Source organism: Dermochelys coriacea, chromosome 10 (assembly GCF_009764565.3).
Source record: "Dermochelys coriacea isolate rDerCor1 chromosome 10, rDerCor1.pri.v4, whole genome shotgun sequence".
Classification (NCBI taxonomy): Eukaryota; Metazoa; Chordata; order Testudines; family Dermochelyidae; genus Dermochelys; species Dermochelys coriacea.
The window spans coordinates 2,010,069-2,025,929 of record NC_050077.1 but is presented as its reverse complement, the minus strand read 5'-3'; the positions used below and the strand labels follow the sequence as shown (position 1 = coordinate 2,025,929).

General features: G+C 49.0%; 1 protein-coding gene across 16 annotated transcripts in view; it reads left to right on the top strand.

The window, feature by feature from the left end:
• The first annotated feature begins 32 nt into the window (after window positions 1–32).
• The window catches only part of EARS2 (glutamyl-tRNA synthetase 2, mitochondrial), a 44,454-nt gene continuing 28,625 nt past the window's right edge, over window positions 33–15,861 (top strand). For 3 of the 16 annotated variants that reach the window (XR_005295174.2, XR_005295173.2, XM_038418348.2), the window contains exons 1-8: window positions 36–658; window positions 3,339–3,494; window positions 4,851–5,040; window positions 5,528–6,000; window positions 7,357–7,465; window positions 8,198–8,351; window positions 9,450–9,580; window positions 11,359–11,494. Coding sequence is in view for 10 of the 16 variants with exons in the window: in XM_038418348.2 (XP_038274276.1) it covers window positions 514–658; window positions 3,339–3,494; window positions 4,851–5,040; window positions 5,528–6,000; window positions 7,357–7,465; window positions 8,198–8,351; window positions 9,450–9,580; window positions 11,359–11,494 (1,494 nt within the window). In the remaining 6 variants the exon portion in view is untranslated. Of the gene's footprint in view, window positions 659–2,484; window positions 2,554–3,338; window positions 3,495–4,850; window positions 5,041–5,527; window positions 6,001–7,356; window positions 7,466–8,197; window positions 8,352–9,449; window positions 9,581–11,358; window positions 11,495–12,156; window positions 13,080–15,861 lie in introns of those variants that run through there. The other 13 variants (XR_005295171.2, XM_038418344.2, XM_043494013.1 and 10 more) reach the window with 11 other exon arrangements.

Genomic DNA, 15,861 nt, shown 5'->3' with positions numbered 1-15,861 from the left:
GTGCGGCGCCCCGCGCCCCGACAGGCCCCGCGCCGGACCCCGGCTCGCCGCCCCGGGCCACCCGCTGCCCCGCGCGGAGCAGGCGGCCGCCCTCTCTGGGCCCGGCTCGCAGCGTGGAGCGGCGGCGGGGAGCCCTTGCCGGGGATTGGCGCGCGGCGAAGGGACGCGGCCCGCTGGCACGTGGGAAACCCCCCGGGCGTTACTGGCGCTGAGGGGAAGGTGCCACTTCTCCCGCGCCGCCCCGGAGAGGACCCAGGCGCTGTCGCTCGGGGTGTGGGGAGAGGATTGGCCGATGCGGAGTGACATGTAGCTTCACCCCCGCCCCGTTTAGACACAGCGAAGCGCCCGACAGCAGTGCCCGGACCGGAGGCGTAAGATCAAGGGGACCTGGCTCCTTTAAGGGACGCCCCGCCCTATAGCGTGGGCTGAAGTTGATTGGCTGGCTGTGCAAACCCGGATGCAATTCCGCGCACCCACGTGCGTGGGGCGCTCCACGCTGGCCGTGTCGGTTCGATGGCGCCTGCGCTGCGGGGGGTTGGGCCCCTTCTGCGGGTTGCTCCTCGCTGGCTGCCCCCGCGGGGCGCTGGGGTGTCGTCTCGGGCGGGGGACGTGCCCTGCGGAGCTGGGGTGAGGGTGCGGTTCGCGCCCAGCCCCACAGGTAAAGGGTCCCGAGTCCCTGCACAGGGCCGCGGTAGCAGGTGGGGTTAGAGTTCTTGTCCTTGCCTACATCTGAAGTTACCCGTACTGGGATAAAGAAAAGCAGGACTTGTGGCACCTTAGAGACTAACACATTTATTTGAGCATAAGCTTTCGTGAGCTACAGCTCACTTCATCGGATGCATTTATGATAAACCCATTGTTTCATGTTCTCTGTGTGTGTGTATATAAATCTCTCCTCTGTTTTTTCCACCAAATGCATCTGATGAAGTGAGCTGTAGCTCACGAAAGCTTATGCTCAAATAAATGTTAGTCTTTAAGAAGAAAAGGAGGACTTGTGGCACCTTAGAGACTACAGACTAACACAGCTGCTACTCTGAAACGAGTTAGTCTCTAAGGTGCCACAAGTCCTCCTTTTCTTTTTGCAGATACAGACTAACACGGCTGCTACTTTGAAACCGTACTGGGATGGCACGCTACCGGCTGGGGGGGGGGGAAGGGGGTTCTGCCCCTACTGGAAGGGATGCACGGGGGCTTAATTTACATGAGAATTGTAAATGTCTCCTTGAAACACCCATTGAGACTTTCAAAAAGTGCCTGAAAACTAAACCAAAACTACTGAAATGTAGCTAATATTCGAGAGGATAAACTTGGTGTGAGTTAAAAATGAGCCTAATTTGTTGTGATTCAGGAGTGGGGATGTAAATAGAATGGTGAAACTCCTTTAGAATCTAAATATCAACTTAAAATATAAAAATCACTTCTCTAGTACAGTGCCAGAAATAATAAAAAAAATAAAAGTTGCTGTTTAATAACCCTTCCCCACTTGCTTTTTGTATTTTATTCATAATTTGCACTTTTGGAGAAACTTTCATTTAAAAGCTTTCAAAGGACTTCACAGTGCCCCTGAGAGAGAGATGTGTATTATATCACTCTTCTGAGTTTAAAGGCCCAGGGTCACACGCAAAGGCTCTGTATACATACTGAAGTTGCATCAGTTGAGCTAGAATAAATGTCTTAAATCAATTTGGATAAACTCATGCAAATGGCTCTATGGGCTCTTTTAAATCTGTTTACACCTGGGTTGTGTCAATATAGTTTTAAGCTGATTCCTTCTCAATTTAAGTTATAATACATATAAGCAACAGAAAATTGATTTGAGTTTCTACACAGAGATTTGCAGTGGTTTAAGTAAATAGATATATTTAAACAAATTAAACTGATACAAGTTTTGTATCTAAACAAGGCCTGTGCCTGTGACAGATCTGAGAATGGAACTCCAACTACCAGCTGGCACTTCCGTGTCACAGGAATAGGTGCCTTAAAAATAATGGACACAATCTGACAAACTTGGGCCCCTCAGCCTGTACAGAGCCCCATGGACTTCAGTGTGTCAATGCGGAGTGGTTTGTAATAATGGAGCCTAAAATGGTTAGATCTGTATGCTCAGTACTAGCACTCAGAGTAGCAGCTGTGTTAGTCTGTATTCGCAAAAAAGAAAAGGAGGACTTGTGGCACCTTAGAGAATAAAATTTATTTGAGCATAAGCTTTCGTGAGCTACAGCTCACTTCATCGGATGCATTCCGATGTAGCTCACAAAAGCTTATGCTCAAATAAATTTGTTAGTCTCTAAGGTGCCACAAGTCCTCCTTTTCTTTTTTGTGAGTACTAGCACTCTCTCCCAGTGAAAATATACTCGTCTGTTTTTAGTCCTTTTTGTTTTCAGGTTCTCTTTTGTAGCTTGCTACAAGGGTTTGTTTAATGTGGGTTGCAGGGGAAACCCTCTCAACTGAAACTGAACATTCATAGAAACACTTCTGTTATAGGTGATACCTGACATTTACATCCTTTCATCTGTGAAGGCTCCCAAAACATTTTAAATACCTCTTAAAAAAGTATGTTTTACACCAAACTGTGACATTGTCCCTTAATAGATCTGTCTTATCACACTTTGAAATCAGTTGCATTAGTGATTAGTTAAACTGCATATGGGTATGTTGTATGCCAAGTCAGGAGCAGATCTTGCAGTGTTCTGCTCCAGTGATACTGGTCTCCCAGATAAATAAAATAAAGGGCAATTTCCTTCTGCTGTAATGAGAAGCACTGATTAATGGCCTCAGTTCCTAGAGGGTGGGATCATTACAAACTGGCAAATGCTTGGGCCGAGTTGGCAATCTGTGCAGGCTCTTGTGATTACACAGCTCATCCTGCCTTTACTATGTCATTGCTGTTGACCCTCAGGTTGCATATTTACTCTTTGAAGACTTGTCTGTAGTACGAAATAGAATAGCTGCTGCTAATTTTCAATATGAGATCCCCTGAACCAGTACTGAAACCTGTGTAAGTGCTAGTGCAGACCACACAAAACTCTTCAGTGTTTTGGAGAGGAAGACAGAAGCTAATCATGCCATCTGAAAGTTTTGAGAATGGCTTTTAAATCATATTCAGCACCAGCTCAAGGAAGCCATTTCTGAAAACCAGTCATCAGTGCTTCAGTTTCCTAGTGTAGACAGAGCTTTAATGGTCTGCATAGCCATTTGGTGTTTCACTGTGCTGTTCAGGTGTAATAATGTGTGAAATGCCATCATAAACAATAGTTTACAGCTCCTGTTGAAAAACTTCTTTTGTCAATTGTATCTAATTTGACCTGACTTACTCTGCTTTCGCTCTTATAACGCAGGCTTTCTGCACTTGGGCGGCCTTCGCACTGCTTTGTACAATTACATTTTTGCCAGAAAACACCAAGGGGCTTTTATCTTGAGATTGGAAGATACGGATCAAAGTCGCATGGTGGCTGGGGCTGCGGAAGGAATAGAGGATATGCTGGATTGGGCAGGTAACTTCCAAGTCTATGAACTTCACTTCTAAACTACTGAAACAATCTACACCATGAAGAGTTTTACTATTAAAAAGAACCTCACTAAAATTCAAAATCCCGTCAGCACTGTTCCTTGCTATTCAATATATTGAGTGGTTATCGAAAAGGGCTAGGAGCCAGAAGAGTCCTATTGTAGTAAGACTTTAGCTAATGTTAGGTAAGTGTCCTTTGGTTATCCTGTGCAGAAGGACCATGGATGTTTACCCGGAAAGAGATGCATCCCTACCAAAGAGGTGTGTGGGAGGTTGGCAAAAAGACCAGGATTTGTAACTGAGAGAACTCAGCATGAGTTAATAAGTTGTGTGTGGGGGTGTGTGTGTGTGTGTGTGTGTAAAATTTGCAAAAAAGGGTTCTGTGTCATGTCTTATAAGATTCAGAGATGGTTGTTGTTCTGTGTGCACTCCAGACTCTGGGCTGCACCCCTTGCCTCTTTTTGTGCTTGGGTGAGTGTTAAAGGTACTGCATTGATGGTGAGCGTTTGAGAAGATGGTGTTGCTGTAAATTCTGTTTCACGTGTTTAGAATTCCGAGTACTCTGGTAATCGAATCACTTTACAGTAGAGAAAATAATGGGGCCTAAGATCTCAGCTGCATTTCTGTGAAGATAGTGTAACTTACTAGAGGAAGGTGAGTGCGGGCAGCCACACTTATATACTGCCACACTCGGCTACTTGAAATGTATTGGACCTGCTCAGGTATTTGCCAGTTTGTCATGGTCTCACCTACCAGTGGCTGGAAACCTGAAAGAGACTATAAACCACGGGTGGCCAAACTTACTGACCTTCTGAGCTGAATCTGACAATCTTCAGAAGTTCAAGAGCCAGGGTGGGTCTGCTGGGGCTCAGGGCTTCTGCCCTGCGGGAGGCACCGGCCAAGGCTCAGGGCTTCAGCCCCGCTCCTGCTGAAGCCCTGAGCCCCCGAAGGCGTGCTCCTCAGGACTGAAGCCCCGAGGCCCCCTTCCCCACTGGGCAGAAGCCCCTACTCTACCACCCTCTTGCAAGAAAGAGGTTCCAAGCTCTCTCCTCTGCCCCAAGTCTGGTAGGTGGCGAATGGGGTGGGACTCAGCGATCCACATTTTAACTGTAAAAGAGCTGCATGTGGCTTGCGAGCCACAGTTTGGCCACCCCTGCTATAAACGCTAACACTGTTGATGGCTCTGGAAGATTCCTCTAGAGTTCACCAGGTAGAGTCCCAGGCTGTGTGTGAGCCGTGTGCTCTGGACACACTCCAGACTCCTGATCCCTGTTGAATGCTTTATCATCAGACTTTACCTTGGACTGAGAGCTTGTTAAATCCCATAAATCTGGCATTCCAGGTATCCCACCTGATGAAAGCCCTCGCAAAGGAGGCCCGGTCGGGCCCTACCAGCAGTCTCTCAGACTTGAGCTGTATAAGAAAGCCAGCGAGTTTCTTCTGGAGAATGGTGCTGCCTACCGCTGCTTTTGCACCCCTCAGCGTCTGGAACTGCTGAAGAAGGATGCGCTACGGAATCGTCAGACACCACGGTAGGGGGCTTCCTGTGGAGTGCGTGCATGCAGAACCAATGAAGAAGTCTCTGGCCTTGGGATCTGAAACACCAGCTGCCCAGCTACAGGGGCACTGAAGGCATTAACAGTTCAGAATAATTAGAGCTCTTACTTGTCACTTTGACTTTAGCTCCAAATGTATCTTGTTGTTGAAGGGAAAGTCCCAGTCTCTAGCCTAAATGACCATGTTTAACATTTATATAGCACCTACTGTCTGTAAAGAGCATTACACACATTAACTGATCAAGCTTCTCAATCCCCCACCCTCCCAGTGAGGCATGTAAGTAGATAAACATTATCCCCACCTTATAGAAGAGGGGCTGAGGCATAGAGGTTAGACTTGACCCAGCCCTGAGTGAATTGTTGCCAGAGCTGAGATTAGAACTCAGGATCCAGACTAGAATAGAAAAAGCTGACCTTTTGCCAGTGGTACTGAACCAAGACCATTGCTCTCCTGTCCCAAAAGGTATGACAACAGGTGCCGACACTTGAGCTCAGAGCAAGTGGCTGAGAAGTTGTCGCAGGGCTCTGACTACGTGGTCCGCTTCCGTTTGAAGCAAGGCGTGGAGCCCTTTCATGATCTGGTCTATGGATGGAGCAAGCATGAAGTGGCTACTGTGGAAGGTGACCCGGTGATCTTAAAAGGGGATGGCTTCCCCACATACCACCTGGCAAATGTGGTGGATGACCATCACATGGGAATTAGCCACGTTCTCCGTGGAACTGAGTGGCTTACTTCAACATCCAAGCACCTTCTTATCTACAGAGCCTTTGGCTGGGACCCTCCTCGGTTTGGCCACCTTCCGTTGCTCTTGAACAAAGATGGCAGTAAACTGTCCAAAAGGCAGGGAGACATTTTTCTACAACATTTTGTTCAAGATGGCTGCTTGCCGGAAGCTCTACTGGACATCGTCACCAACTGCGGCTCTGGATTTGCAGGTACTTGGGGACAATCCGACTCACTGGGAGCTGCCCCGAGGTCTGGTTACTTGACACGTTTGCTGCTTGTGGAAAGATTTGGTGTATTAATGTTTCAGCACTCTGTGAGCTCTCTTTGGAGGGGGTCAAAAAGGAAGGTCTCAGAAGGGGTCTCTACAACCAAAATGCTGCCAGCTCCTCTAAAGTCCCCACAAGAGTGACGAGGGTCAGGATACCTTTGGGGAGCTGTTTAAAATTCAGTCCAGTTCCTAGTGGGCAGAGGTCTCCAGATCTTAACGGCCACCCAGTGACAGTCTCAGCAGAGAGGGAATGGGTTATGGAGGTGGCCCCTCCAGACCATGGGTGGGGTGGGGTGGGGTGGGGAAAGCTTGCCCTTCTGCTCCCCACACTAGAGGATTTCAGTCCCCAAGACTGTCCATTCAGCACCAGCTTCATTGTAAAATGAAAAGAGCTGGAGGTGGGGTGTCGGGAGCAGCAGCTCCTCTGGGGACTGTTGGGGACACTTCTGTTCTCTGATTAGTAGTTAAAACACTACATTAAAGATTTTCCCCTGCCTGTTTAACCTGAAAGTCCATGGGAAGCTGGGCCAGTCACTCCCTTTCGGATTCTCATTTTGCAGGAGTCACAAACAGTCTCATGTCTCAGCAAGACAGCACTTCCTGTGTGTGGCTCAGGAACCCTATTGCAAATTAACCCCTTCCCAGGGGATGAAACTTTCTGCCTCTGAACACTTTTGCTGCTGGGTTGAGCAACGTGAGGATGATTTCTCTTTAAGAACTGAATCAGAACAGCAAAAAGCCAGAGGGAAAAGTTCCTGGTTCCAACCAGTCACAGGCCTCTCCAGGCTGTCTGGTGCATGGGGGATGCAGTATTGTTCCATGAAGCTTTGCAATAATGCTCTGAATCAGTGTTCCCCACCGCCCCCACAACCTTCATAACAATTCAGTGCTGCTGTTAAATGGCCTGGGTACCCTGCACTGGCGCTGCCAGGCCAACTGCTGCATGGGCAGGTTTTAGAGATACAGGGGAAATTATTAGTTAGGTAATGGCACTTTTACTCAAATACTTCATTCAGTGTCACCCGTTTAAAACAGCAGGAAGTCCCTGGGCACTGCCTGTAGACTGGACTTGGTAGAAAAGTTGGCGGAGTCTGTTCTCAGGAGGAGACTGGCATCGTGCAAAATCTTGCCATGAGGGCTCTGCCTTTCTCTTAAGAAAGTTTCCTGCTCTGTGTTGGCACTGAGCAGGTGTGGAGAGACCCTCCAGTGTCACTGTTTCCTTGGTTACGATGAGCAGCAGTGATACTAGCTCTCCATGGGAGTGAATGCATGATGCCATTGTTGGGTTATTTTGCAGGCAATCAGATGGGCAGGACGCTGGAGGAGCTGATCTTGGAGTTTGACGTGGGCAGAATTACCACCCACTCAGCCCTGCTGGATCTTGACAAACTCCTAGAATTCAACAGGTATGACAATTGGGTGTAGCACCTTATTCATCTCCAACCAACTCTAAAAATTGCCCTCCATGGATTTAGCTTCACCTAATGACTCTGTCCACCTGCTCCCCTGGCCTGCTGTTCCAGTCATGACCTCTTCTCTGTATTCTCCATTGTTGGGGTTCCTTTCTCCATTAAGCCCCACTCCATCTACTGTAAAGCAAATAGTTTTTCAGCAGCTCCATATAAGCGTCCTGCCCATTGCACCCAATGGAAGGTTCAGCGCAGTTGCTCCCTTCCTTTTTATATTTATCCTATTCTGATGGAGCAAGGCTCTGAAATCCGCCATTCTGCAAATCAATACCAAACGGGGGGAATTGAGCCAACCTCCTAAATCACACTAGCATTCATGTGCCAGGAGCTTGTATACTATGGTGGTGGTCATGGTAGTGTTGTGCTCTTTCACAACAGTAGGAAAGTCTAGCTAGATGGGCCGTGTTGCGAGGAGAATGCAAGGACTTAAGTCTGGGTGAGAAAGTACTTTTTAAAAATCATCGTTATTAATGGCGTACCTCTGTGAAGTGCCCCACCTTCTCCCAGAGCCATGTATTGAGGATTGTTGAATATTTACACTCACTGTAATGTTGATTTTTCTAAATGATTCTATGGGTTTATTTTGTAAACACTGTATAATGACGTTCATAAGTCTGAGTCTAAGCCAAAGAGGTCTGTAGCCATTGGGATGTTTTGTCTTCTGTACAGGATTCACCTGGTCCAGCAGATTGGAGATGAGAGGCTACGACGAAAGCTGGTGACGGAGGTGCAGATGCAGGTGGAGCAGGTCTATGGTGATCGGCTTGTGGACAGAGAGGTTCTAGAGAAGGATTATGTGGAGCGAGTCCTCCTACTGAGAAAAGTATGACCAGCATTAAAGCTATGGTGCTCTTTGGGAGAGGAGTAGAGAGTTGGGAGGGCAGAAGCTCTGCAGGTGACCCAGCTGGGTTCTGGGCAATGCTAGAAATTGAGCTCTAAAGCTCCAAGGCCTTGCAAACAGTGAAAGGTCCTATCCTGCCAGGCACCTGCATCCCTGCTTAATACCAAAATATGGAGCTGTGGAGTCAGTCCAAGTTGCAGGTATGACACTCCAAGCATCTCCACTATCTTTGCAGACCTGCGTGTCTATCCAAAATGACCTTGCTGGGTAGTGAGCAGCCATTTGTATCACCAAACCCCCATCACAGATGGTGGTCTCAGCAGAGAGACCCAGGACTGAATGGGCCTTCTCTTGCCCCAGGAGATTGGTTATCTTCAGGGATCGTTGGCTAGGCAGTTGGAGAAGCTTGCCTACCTTCTGCCTGTTCTGGGGCTAAATGGAGGGAGCATGTCTCCAGCTATGTCAATGTGGGACTTTGTGGTTAAATCAAGAGGGTTCCTTAATCCAGAGCCCTAATCTAAAAGGAGGTGGCAAAGCAAGGCTTGAGGTGGGAGCAGAGGAGATGATGGCCCTGCCTATTGCTACATGAGCAAGGCTGCATGGTTCCTACCCTCCAGCCCCAGGAGATCACTGCAGGTTTGGGGGTCACTGCACACTCTTGATTTAGAAAGGCAGGAAATACTGTGGCTCTTGAAAATGTGGTTTCACTATGGCAGCAAATGTAAAATTACTCATGTGACTTCCTGCTTCTGCCCTCAGTGAATCAGTGAGTTATTGTCGGGGGGAGTCATTTGCAGAGTCCTGCTCTGACTCAGCCTGCTTGCTCAACCGCTGGTCTGTTATGGAGGCTCGTTGTCCCTGACTAATTGTTGCCCAGCACTTACATCGTCATTTATGCCAGTGGCAAGTGGGTATAAAATGGTACACAAGCCAAGTGTCAGTATTCCGCGCTCTGAACTGGTGAGAGTGCAGAGCAGTGGTGAATGACCCCTTTGTCACCCTGACATCTACTAGAAATAGACTTCATCTTTTCTCTCCCTCAGCTGTCTGATCTTGACAGACCTTCTTTCCATCCCGCAGGGTCACATAAGCCGCCTGAAGAACTTGGTGGCGCCTGAGTATTCTTACTTATGGGTCAGGCCCTCAGTGTCCCGAGAGCAGCTGCAAACCATTTCAGCAGAAGTAGATGAGATAGGAAAGCTAGTCATAGGGTAAGTGTCTCTTCCCTGCTCTCTTCTCTCCCGCCTGCCCCCTCCAGCTGTTCTTGCTGCTCAGTCTGCGCTGGCATCAGACACAAACTCTTGAAAACATGCTGTAGTTAGTATGCATCGAGAGGCTAAACGCATTCACATTCAGTCCTCAACCTCCCTATCCTCTCTCGGCTGCACTCGATGCTCACCTCCAGTCAGCCCACAAAATCAGCCTCTATCACCCACTTGTTACATTTTCAAACAAGCACCTTTGTGTTTTCTCCCATGCTGCCCCAGGTGCATGGGGGGCACTCTCTGTAAACATCCACAAAGCTACCTCCGTGCCACCTTCCATTCTCCTTAAAACTCTCCTCTGCCATGATGCCTACAAACCCTGTTAGGCAGCTGGTGTTCAGAGATCACTGCCTCTCATGCTGACTGGTAGGGTCTCATTGTTTACTTGTCCCTCCCCAGCAGACTGTCTGTCCATCTCTTGTCTTGTATGGAGGGTTTATGTATATGAACAGTTAGCGCATGGCAAGCTGGGGTGTAAGTCTACCTCACAGTAGCCTGCGCACACTAGCTGTCCATGCTTCTGCGCTCTAAAAGTTCCCTAGTGCACTCTGATTTACTACAGTTTCACAGTGGGGTGTATCAAAGCGTGTTGCAGTTACATGTGGTGCAATTCACCAACTATAGTCTCTAACTTTCAAGAATCCAGGAAGGTTTGGCTCAAACTTTCATGTGCAGGAGGATGTTCAAAACAATTCTGATTATTAACAAAATGACCAGGGTGTTTGTCTGGAATTAATCTCGGGTCTTGTGGCCTGTAGAATGCAAGAGACCAGTGTGATAAACTGTAAACTTCTACATGAATTCTCAGCTAATCTGAATAATTGTCACCTCTGGAGTTCCTGGAGGGGACCTCTGCTGTTTCCATGTCTGCATTTCCACCTAGTGCCCCAGTCCTCTGTTCAGAAACAGGTGCTGCGATGGAGGACAGTCCATACAGCTTCTGCTGTGCGCTATCGCCTTTACTTTATGCCTCTGGCCTTCACACAGCTCTGCCAATGCATTTCAGTCCTGACCTGTACCACCCTCTCTTCCACTCCTAAATCTCCTTCTCCCAGCTCTGCTAAGCCACCATAATGTGGACCTGCCACAGTCATCAGCAATTCGGATCCTAGACTCCCCAGACCTCAGTTCCAACTTTCAGCAAACCCTGCTACTCTGGACCAAGGGCCTCTTCTGAGCCGAGATTAGCAGTTGTGCTGAAAGCTAAATTTTGACCGGTTTCAGAGTGGCAGGACCGTAACTGATGCAGTGATTTGGGACTGTAACTGATGCAGTGATGTCTGAAGACCCTTGACAGACAGCTGGAAACAGGACCTCTGAGAGGTGCAAGCTGCCTGTTCATTGTAGTGGGACAGTAACTGAACCTTAACAGTGGCAATGCAAACGTCAGGAGAAACATCCAGCTAACATGCAGAGCACACTGGGCCTTCTCTTATAGTTGGGGTAACATTAGTAACAGGTCTTGTCCCTGACTCCTCTAGAGATCATGTCCGTGTAAAAAATGTCTGATCAGGCATGTGGTTTTCCAGATCTCTGGCATCATTTTATAATCCCTTGCCTGTTTAAGCTAACTGTTTTCCTGGTGCTGCTGAAGTAGTGCTTAGCTTCCTAAAAGCAATAGTTTGCTTGTATGCAAAAGGGTCATTTCTGGCAGTTCCTATTATCAGCAGGAATTCCTCACTTCCATGTGTCACTAGACTGAGAGGGCTTCTTCTCTCCCAAAGGCTGATGGAAGGGCAGACTGCTGCTCTGACTACAGAAGGGTTGAATGAAGACCTGAGAGGCCTACAGGAGCAGACGAGAGGGACCAAATACAGCAGCATGATGAAACTCCTCCGCTTGGCCCTCAGTGGACAGCAGGTAAAAGCCATTTTACCAATTGAGACCTTCCCATCCAGTAATAACAGCCTGCTCTCTGGTCACAAGACAGGCTTTTGGGCACTAAATCTTGTGTGTGTTTTCCTCAGTTACTGTAATAAGTGAATGTGCTAATGTGAAAAAGCTCCTTGGCAGAGAGGGATGCTAAGAGAGGCAAGAAGTACCAAGCCATCCCCCCAGAGTTGCAAACTTGTGGCTGGAAAGGCAACTGGCTTGTTTGTAAGGGGCATTGTCAGCTTTTGGGTGTGTCATGGTTCATAATGTAACCAATAATAAATTCCTCCTTTGGTCCAAAATGATTGTTAAAAACCAGGGCGAGTTCCCTCATGGCATAACTCCTCTGAGTTTGATGGTGCTACCCCAGCAGAGAAGCTGGCCTGATGTTGGGGACTTTTCTTCCAAGATGACAGAACCAGAGTCTTATATTAGAAATTTCAGGATATTTTAATCGCAGGTGACTAACAACTCCTCATTCAGTCATCTCCAGTATAGAGTGATACAGACTTGTACCCACTGGATGTTACCAAGGGAAAAACATAAAAAACTCCAACTTCTGATAGTGTTGTGATGAGCGCATGTGGGAATGTGAGTAGAACAACAGAGTGTTTGCTTTCACTTGTGCGGTGTCTTGTGTGTGTTTTCAGCACGGACCAAGCGTTGCTGAGATGATGATTTCCTTGGGACCTAGAGAAGTGTGTGAACGGATAAAGAAGGTGCTTTCCAACTAGCAAGAAGCTTCCTAGAGGGAATGGCTCCAGCAGACAGCACTCCCCTTCCGAGCCCCATGATTTCTTCAGTACCCCCGCCTAAATTCTGTGGTCACAATATTTCAGAGGAACTGGGCCTTATACCATGCTGAATTTGTGAAAGTGCCATCAGCACACTTGAAGATCTCTGTGTGTCTTCATGAGGCATAACCTAGTTCATATAAGGGGTGCAACTGAATTCCGATTCAGATCTGCTTCATTGTCTTCATCTCGTGGGACCAGGCTGACATTCAGATTGGGATATGGAGTCCTTCATCTTAACTGTATGTTCAAGTCCAGCCTAGCTTGGCAGTGACTGAAAGTGGTTACTTCTGATGCCTGTTTGATTTCCCATAAGCCACAGCCTGGTGATCTCTTTTTGAAGCTGTGTCCACATGATCCAGAAACCATCACAACTGATGCTAATTAGCCCCCAGTTTGAAATCTGAGCAGAGAGGTCACATGTAAATGGGCAATGTAGATTTGATCCCCTCAGCCGTACAAAGTGCCCATCCAGGTCTGGCTTGATGCATGTTGGTGGGGACTGTTGTGTGAGAGAAGTGTACACTTTTCACTGTCTCCGTTCTGTGGGTGACACAAGGACTTTTCTTTCCAGCATTGTAACCCACATTTTTCATGAATACTTAATTCTACGTTTTAAAAAAGTCCCTGATATTTTTGTTTTTGAACTGGACCCAGGAAAAGATAACAAACAGCAGTTTCTGTGCTAGAGTATTACAGTGCACATCATCATGTCCAGTTAGCAATTTGGTTTTTAAAGCCCCTTTTTTGGATAAAGGCACTTCCATTCTGACAAGAAATTGGGATGCTGGATCCTTTCCTTGCAGGTCATCCTACCTGCCTTCCCACCCCCACCCCCACCCCCACCCCATTAATGCGGCAGAGAAAACATGCACATGGGTACAGCTGTGTCTAAAGGTGACCTGAGTGTGTAACTCCTTCCTGTCATAAACATCTGCAACTGTTTCACTGTGGCCTTCTGTCCGCAGTGTCTTTCAGGGCCCGTGGGCCGAGATCAAGCCCGGCCGGGGGGGGGCTCTGCTTAGCCGCCTGCACCCGGGCGCGGGCCTCTGCGGTGCTGGAGCCCCGGTGGCGCCCGCGTTGCCGCAGCAGGGCCCTGGGGCCTCTCCCGGGCCCCAGCAGCGTGTCCTGCCCGCTGGGTCGCGGGCTTGGGGGCTGCAGCTGGGGGCGGGGACCCCGGAGCCCCGCGGCTCTGGGCGGAGCAGGGGGCCGGGCCCGCCGGGCGCCGCCTCCCTGCGCGGCGGCTGCGTCAGCGGCGGCCGCGGCCGGGGCCGGGACCGGGGCCGGGCGAGTCTCCATGGCTGGGGCGGCCCTGGGGGCGCTGGAGCTCTGGCTCCGTGAGTAGCGGGCCGGCCCCCGGGCAGGGACTGGGGGTCCCCGGCGGGGCGGGGTGGGGGTCCCCGGGAGGCGGGCGCGGCGGGGCGGACGGACAGTGGGTGTGCCAGGGTTGCAGAAGTGGTTGCCTTCCTGGTTTTCCAGTGCCCCCTAAGTCCCTTGCTGCAGGCCCGCAGCAGGAGGCAGGGAGGCCCGGGCAAAGGGGCTTCAGAGTCGCTGCCCTGCAGCGGGTACAGCTCCAAGTACGTCTCACCGAGAAGGGGCTGGGCAGAGCCTCCTCCCGAGGAGCAGGCCCTGATGGTCCCTCCTGGGTAAACCCCTCTGGCTTCACTGGAGTTATGGCGGGATGAAGTTAGCCTAGTTCACACCCCCTTTGCTCATCCCCATAGCAGGAGACAAAAAGCAGCCTTCTCTTGTGTGTCGGTCTGGGAGAGCAGGCACAGTCTCAGGCTTGTCTACATTACTGCTTACATCGATGCAACTTACGTCGCGCGGGGTGGGGAAAAAGACATGCCCTGAGCAACGCAAGTTACGGCGACCTAAGTGCCGTCCAGACCGGCACTATGTTGCTGGGAGACACTCTCCGCTGACATAGCTTCCACCTCTGTCATCTCACACCAGTGCAGCTGTGCCGATGCAGCGCGGCCGTGTAGACTAGCTCTCAGCTAGGCACCGACTGCGGTGCGCCCTGGAAGGGTCACCATTTCCAAACAAGTAACTGCTCAGGCAAAGACCATCTGAGCAGGCTGCCCAGAGCAGAATGAGGAAGTAGCACCTCATCTTGATGACAGTAATGGGAAAAAGAAAAGGAGTACAGTCTCTAAGGTGCCACAAGTACTCCTTTTCTTTTTGCGAATACAGACTAACACGGCTGCTACTCTGAAACCAGTAATGGGAAAAGACTTCTCAGACTTTCCACCCTAGGGCCAGGAATTAAATACTAGGACAGGGGAGAGAAGGGGAAGAAATAGTGAGCTAATGATGTATTGGCTGCGATTCTGAAACCTGAGCTAATGATTAATCAATTTTGGGCTTTTGCATAGCTTAGAATGAGGTGCAAACTGCTGCACAGCCCGCTGCACAGCCCACAACACAGCGGACAGTCAAACAGCAGCTACCCGTGAATATTTGATTTTAAAATTCCGTTAGTTGTTTGTGGGGCTAGTTTTCAAAGCTAAGTTTTCCTGTAACACCTATCACACACCTTGAGGGTGAAAGGCCAGCATTTTAAACTACTGTTAGAGCTAGACCTATGGGTGTAAGTTTTGTTCAAGCAATTCCTGATCAAAGTGTAGTCACAGTGGTGTTACCCAAAGGTTGTGGTATTCTGTATATATTGCCTGTCTCACTTACTAAGCATCAGGTTGTAAAATGCAGCCTTGTGCTAAGGCATTTAGCAACAACGCCATTCTGCAAATACCTGGCTCCCTGGGACTGCTGTTGTAATGAAGAGGCAACATTTGTTTGCTTGATCATCTTAAGCCGTTTCATTTTCACATACATCCCCCGGAAACCTGAGGCAACCCCACAGTTATTCTAAACCTGAGTCACCCATGAGCCCTGCAAAGTGTAACTGTGAACAGTCTGCACTGGAAACGATTGTGAGGAGACGTAACAAATGAAAAGGTCTCACACTTGGTTGTTTATGTAGGCTGAGCTGAATGCCTGTCTTGGCCCCAGGGGTCAGTCTGACCGGAGTGGGGGGAAAGGGCTCGCCGGAGGGGGCTGCCTGGTTAGGGTGACCAGATGTCCTGATTTTATAGGGACAGTCCCGATTTTGGGGTCTTTTTCTTATATAGGCTCCTATTACCCCCTACCCCTGTCCCGATTTTTCACATTTGCTGTCTGGTCAGCCTTATGCCTACTGGAGGGATGCAAGAGGCTTTCAGCAGCCTGCTGTCCACTAGAATCAGGCCCATAGAATAACTGTGTTTTGCTGCAGGCCGAGGAGTCTGATGCCCTAGCCCTAAACCTAACCCTGAGGTCACTGCTTCAGGCCTGGATCCAGACGAAATCAAAACAGTTTGATTAGTGGAAATCAGGCTTTTCTGGCTTTCAGATTTTCACCAGAACTTATAGGGTTCTGACCACTGATACTTCAAGTATTCTCTGAAATGTTTTAATACATCAGATGTGGTTTTCAAAAGTTGCTGCGTTACAGACAGAGAAGGGCCATCGAGTTGAGTGTACAGTCCGGCTTTTCTGGGCCAAATGCAAAGGATGGCA